Below are 6,649 nucleotides of genomic sequence, written 5' to 3' on the forward strand. Positions count from 1 at the left end.
GTAGTGCTGGATGCCATCATATCGAGTTGTTCCTGATCCATTTTGAGTAGCAATATTAGGTTTTTGAGTAGCAATATAGGCTTCCACCAGTGTTGCAGCATGATCCGCAGTGTCAGGATTTCTTGCTTTCACCCAAGACCTCACATCAGGATGCAGCACTCGCAGGTACTGCTCCAGCACAAGTGTCTCCATAAAGTTTCGATTGTTGAATTGCTCATAGTTTACCCATTTGTAGAACGAGTCCTTCAGGCGCATACACAGCTCTTTAGGCGTCTCGTCTGCAGGCGTACTCAGGGACCGAAATCTCAGCCGATATGTCTCTGCATTGACTTCATATTTTTTTAGAATTGCAGCTTTTACCTGATCGTAGTCTCTGGTTTGTGAGGGGTTCATCGTCACAAATGCACTTTGAGCTTTGCCTGACAATAAGGGTACAAAGCGAACAGCCCAGTCCTCCTTCGGCCACTGATGCATGTCTGCAAGTGTTTCTAAAGTGCTAAGATAGTGTTCAATGTCATCACACTCCTCAAGTCTTGCCGTTCGTGGTTCACAGTCTATCCCCTGCTCTGCAGCTCTTTCTCGCATCCGATCCATGTCTAGCTGCATTTGACTGAGCTGATGGTTAAGGACCTTGCAGCTTTGATCAAGGAAAGCAGCCTTTTTCTCTTGCCTCTCGTCCCACTCCCATTGATACTGCATGAACGACTCTAGCATTTGTGGCCAATCTGTGATTGGAGAATCTCCTCCGGCTGTAGACACGAGTTGCTCTTCTGAAACACCTCCAACAGCACCTTGTTCCACATCTGGATCTGTTCCCTCCACAGTCTGACTCCTTGTATTGGGTAGCATGTCAGCTGGTTATACACGCACGTCACCCAACAGTGAAAAAAAATCACTTCTAGTCAATGGAGAGAGAATGCAATGATGTCCTGTGCCAGAATATGATGTTTAATCCCTTAAAATGTTTGCAAAAATATTTACAGGTGAGCAAAAATCCCCAAATAAATAAAAATCGCGCAAAATGTAAAATAAATGCAACAATACACTAACTGGATAATCCACAAAGATCCAAGTACACAAATAGGTTGCTTGTTTATTTCGCATCAAGACTGCCAGCTTTAAGCCAGGGGAGTCTTTTTAGAGACTGAAGCCACACCCTCGGGCTGTACCAACATCATCGAAAACTGGAAAGTTTACATCAGCCAAATTAAATCAAATTATAAACACTCAAAACAACTATAGCTAAATTTCCCAAGCAAACGCTACCGCAATAATGATCAAAATAAGAGAATAACAGTATGCTAATTGACCTTTTTTCATTTCATAATTCCCCCCTCTAATATTACACTAAAATGACAGCTCCCACAGAGTGTGATGTTGCACTTTCTTTAAAAAGGTTGTAGTCATTGTGAACCAGAAAAATGAACTGCAACAAGGTTGTAGAGGATTGACGAAAAATAAAGGCAATTATAACAAGTTCTGGATTTTATAGTTCTTTTAAGGAAATAAAAACAAAAAGAGTAAAAAATTACTTATTTAAAATCAAACTTATACTCTAAAAAATACTCAGGTTCTTGGTTGCACCAACACAAAACAAATAAGGTAACTTACTTTTTAAAACTAACTTAAGTGGATTAAACAGTAAACATATTAAACATTTTAGTTTTCAATAAGTGTTTTGTTTCAACTTATTTTAAACGAGTAGATTGAACAATCAGCATATATCATTTTGTGTGTGTTTGCATGTATGCTAAACTAGACCTCCATAACACTTTCTGATGTGTACAGATGTAAAATTGACAACAGAATAGGTGAGATGGCTGTGTGTTTTAAAGTCTAAGTTTTAAAGTCATTAGGTTAGCCTCTGATTTGCATTTATTATCATTATTACTGTTTAAACATTTAACACGTGAAACATTTTTTTCAGGACACTTTAAAGAATATGAACAATTCCATGCAAATGTCAACTCTGCCGTGAAAAAAATTAAGTTTTCATCAAAATAGCGAAACCCTTTCTAAGTTTTTTTGTGTGTGTGTGTGTGTGTAGGTTTGTATTTTACAGTCAGTGCTTAATTTGAGCCGGATCTTGCTGGATCCTGTTCCTGAAAATGTCAGATACAGCTGAAGTCAGAATTATTATCCCCCCTTCAAATTTATTTATTTTTTAAATATTTCCCAAATGATGTTTAACAGAGCAAGGAAATTTTCACAGTATGTCTGATAATATTTTTTCTTCTGGAGAAAGTCTTATTTGTTTTATTTCGGCAAGAATAAAAGCAGTTTAGAATTTTTTAAAAGCCATTTTAAGGTCAAAATGATTAGCCCCTTTTAGCTAAATAATTTTTCAATTGTCTACAGAAAAAAACATCGTTATAGAATAACCTACCTAATTACCCTAACTAATTAGCCTAATTAACCTAGTTAAGCTTTTAAATGCCACTTTAAGCTGAATACTAGTATTTTGAAAAATGTCTAGTAAAATATTATTTACTGTCATCATGCCAAAGATAAACTAAATCAGTTATTAGAATTGAGTTATTAAAACTATTATGTTTTAAAGTGTGTTGAAAAAAATTTCAATGTGTGTGTGTGTGTGTGTGTGTGTGTGTGTGTGTGTGTGTGATAGAATGTGAACGAGTGCAAGCTATGGCTGTGTGGATTGTGTGTGTACGTACTCACACATAGCAGTAGTCACCATGCGCAAGTTAAAGCAAAAGGCACGCTTAACTATTGGCCCTCAACAATACTTACAGCCAATCGGCTTTCTTATGTTAACAATCACTCTTATTGGTTGGTGATTGTTTGTGCGCAGTGAGCAGCGAAAATAAATAATGGCATAGCGGTCTACCTGAATAATATATGTGTTTTTAAAATGGCAAAGAGTCAGACAAACATAATTTCATTTTTTTAAAAACCACAAGCAAATCTGATAATGAGCCTGATCAAAAGAGATTTCAAGAAGATGAAACTGCGTCCCTGGATCAGGATAGCAGGAGACAGAAACAAAGCGAGTAAAGTCAGCCAGAAAATGTGACGGAAGAAGTAACTGTAGGCACTTCTTGAAGATTAGACGAGTGAGTTATTTATTTTTTTTCACTTGGAAGTGAACTGAATGTCAATGGTGTTAGTAAACTGAATAGTGATGTTCCATAAGATGTATGTTTGTAGCTACATGCTTGTTTTTATCCATGATTGACCCATAACTTTATATGGAACAAAATAATCAGACATGTGATGCTCTTTTTTGCGCTATCACTGTTTCAAGAGTTCACACTTAGCTGATGATTGAGAGCCCTGATCTCATAAGATCCTCGAGCCTGGGACACCCTCCCGTTTGCAAGACGAGAAGGGAGTTTGAGCTCAGGTAGATCTCAAGAACTCCTCTGCTATAGAAGCTAATAAACAGAGAGTGATTGCTCTTAAGAGATAACTACTTATAGGAGCATGTCTATGGTGCAGATTTGGATTAGTCATTAACTTAATTAGCATGTTTTTGGATGGAGGGGGGAAACCGGGGTAGTTTAGTGTAAACCTGCATATCTTTTTGTTCATATACATGTTAATTTCCCTCATTTAAAATATAAAAGATGTTTACAGATTGATATTTGTCTGATCTTATAACTCTGTGGTTAGTAGTTTTGGAAAATATAAACAGATGTTTCAATATAATGTTAGTGTATACTTTCTATGCGAATTTATGTTTTGAGTTTTTACTGCAAATGTCACATCCATAACGCTGGAATTGCTCTTTAAAAAAACATCTGTTTGAAATATTATAACTTAATTTATTGTCGTTTTACTTGATTCAATAAATCCTTGCTAATTAGAAAGTATTGTTATTATTAAAAAAATAATAATAAATAACATTTTGAATGGAAGCACATGTCTTCTTATGTTCATATTACATTGAATGAGCACTATATCAGTGCAATACATACGCATTTCAGCAAACAGTTGCCTTCTGTCTGCCATGGTGCTGCTGTTTCGGCCTGAATCTTCAATCATTCTGCAAACACACAGAACACAAAAAGGACAGTGTGACAGGAGTCTCACAGCTGTGACGGCTAACTGGACTGAAAATGAATCTTCAGATCAACATAAAGCTAATTAAATATTATGATAGGTAAAACAACATCTACAACATACTGTATATACAGTTAATATTATTCGCTCTCCTGTGCATTTTTTCCCCAAACATTTCCCAGATGATGTTTAACTGAGCAAGGAAATTATCACAGTATTTCCTATAATATTTTTTCTTGTGGAGAAAATCTTATTTGTTTTATTTCAACTAGAATGAAAGCAGTTTTTATTTTTTAAACCAATTTTAAGGTCAGTATTATTAGCCCCCTTAAGCTATTTTTTTAAACTGTCCCTTTAAGGCCTACGACTGTGTGAACATTTCAATATTAAAACATCCAAACACAAGACTTTTTTTTGTATAATAAATAAATTAAAGATTAAATAATATACAATGAAGACTATGCAGTGTTGATTATGCCGAGTTCAGACTGCAAGATTTTTAAAGAAGTCGTGTCACAGATGTTTTCACACTGCTTGACTATCTGGGCTTGCGTTTTGTTGCTGCTTTGTTTACACTGCAAGATGGATCGGCGACAGGGGCTTTCACATCGCATAACTTTACAATAGGAAGAATGGCTGACAACTTTGTCCAAACTACGTCTCACAGCCAAAAACACGGCCCATATCTCTTGTTATTACTACATAACAAGAAAGGAGCCTTTAATGGGGTAGAAAATGTACATATTTGCTCACCTTCATTTGAAGGGAAATAGCAATTTCTCCTCAACTTTCTTTTTTAACTTTCTGTATGAAATGTCAAACAGACACGGGTGCTCCTGTCAAACCTCTGCTAGTTTTCCTCCATTTCTTGAGTCTAAATATACCGAAAATGAGCGCTTTTAACCTCTCCCCCATCCTCCCGCTGGCCTGCAGGTACAAACACACACACACACACACACACACACACACAAGTAAATGCTGCTCTCTCATTATCGTAGGCAATCGCCAATGTTATTTTCAGTCAAAACTCATTTCACACGGCATGATTTGAATTGCCGACAGCTCCAGATATTTAGCACGCCAAATATCTCACAGGCATCGGCGACTCATCGGCGATTCTCTCAGGGTGCTTTCACACCTAAACTTTTGTTTCGGAACCTGTCTCGTTTGCCCAGTTAGCGCGGTTCGTTTGGCATATGTGAACAGGGCAATCGCGCTCTGTTCCACGCCAAAGTAATCGCTCTGAGACCGCCTGAGTGAGGTGGTCTCGGCTCGATTGAAACGAACCCTGGAGCAGTTCGATTGCAGTGAGAAAGTGATCCGATCCGAGCGCGGTTATATCACAGTGTTTTATGGATATGTAATAGGCATACGGCTATATGAAGAAAGAATTATGAGTTGAGCGGGAAGTTTCGGGAGTCTCCGGATGCCCGCAAACTAGTGATGATCTCCCGGTAATCTCGCGTCTCCCTCCCGGTCCTCATATAGGCATCGTCGTGCACCCTTCTCACCCCTCCCCACCGCATTTCTCCTCAGACACGTCGCACGCTCGCGCACCTTGTCAATCACCACCAAACCACCACCTCTCCTGACAGCTGAGCGGGACACTGCAAAATAAACCCTGACCCTGATCAATGTGAGGAGAGTTTACTCACACGTGACTTGTTTTAGCTCTTTTGGTCCGATTAGAAACTTTGCAGTGTGAAAGCGAACCGCTCCAAGAGCAAAGAGCAACAATGTAACATTTGTAATCTCGGTTTTGGAACAACTGAATCGATTCACAGGTGTGAAAGCACCCTCAGTTTGCGTCTTTGATAGTTCATACTGTGTGATTGTCACTCACGTGCATGAGCACCGATTTGCCTGTGATTTCAGGCATTTGTTGGCGATTTCTCAAATCCTGTCTGCGAGTCAAAATCGAGGCTAAAATCATGCAGTCTGAACTCTGCATTATTCAATATCTGTACCTGAATAGTGAATACCTGAAAACTATAATTCACTTTTATCTTTATTTATTTATCTATGCTTGTAATTTAGTTGTTATATATTATTCGAGATTCCCTCCTCTACAAAATACCCCCAATCAATCACAGAAACAAAAAATATTGTAATGTCAGATTTTTCCAATATCGCTCAGCCCTAACTCAAGTTTAACAGATATTTGTTAAACTAATTTCCATGACTTTTTCATAACTTTTTGGGTTTTTCTGTTTTTCCAAAACTTTTCCAGGCATGGAAAACGCCATGTCAAAATTCCTTGACTTTTCCAGGATTTTTATGACCGTATGAACCCTGACTTTAACACACACATAAAAAAAAACACAATCCTTGGTGTATTTCATACTGTATTTTTATCTTCCTGTACTCTTGCAAAGAGACATTTTGATATGATTCACATTCCAGAGGGTGTTTGAACGGCACTGACCCTGATTAAAAATTACTTTTACAAGATCAAGGTCTCGAGACATTCAGTACAATGGCAATCTATTTATACTGTGAGAAAACAACAGCAGTATTATCAAGTTAATAAATAAATATACAATTAAATCTAATCAGAAAGTTTCTGTAAGTTCAGTAAGAATGATTTGATGACATTAATCTGTTTTAAGACTCTAATTAAAGATTT

At 37.4% G+C, this 6,649-nt stretch overlaps 1 protein-coding gene across 2 annotated transcripts in view; it reads right to left on the bottom strand.

The window, feature by feature from the left end:
* The window catches only part of dtna (dystrobrevin, alpha), a 59,011-nt gene that overhangs the window by 49,580 nt on the left and 2,782 nt on the right, over positions 1-6,649 (bottom strand). The window contains exon 2 of one of the 2 annotated variants that reach the window (XM_087308913.1): positions 3,939-4,006. In XM_087308913.1, coding sequence (XP_087165039.1) covers positions 3,939-4,006 — 68 coding nt within the window. 2 annotated transcript variants of the gene reach the window in all.

This window comes from Danio rerio, chromosome 24 (assembly GCF_052040795.2).
Source record: "Danio rerio strain M-AB ecotype USA chromosome 24, GRCz13ab, whole genome shotgun sequence".
Lineage (NCBI taxonomy): Eukaryota > Metazoa > Chordata > Actinopteri > Cypriniformes > Danionidae > Danio > Danio rerio.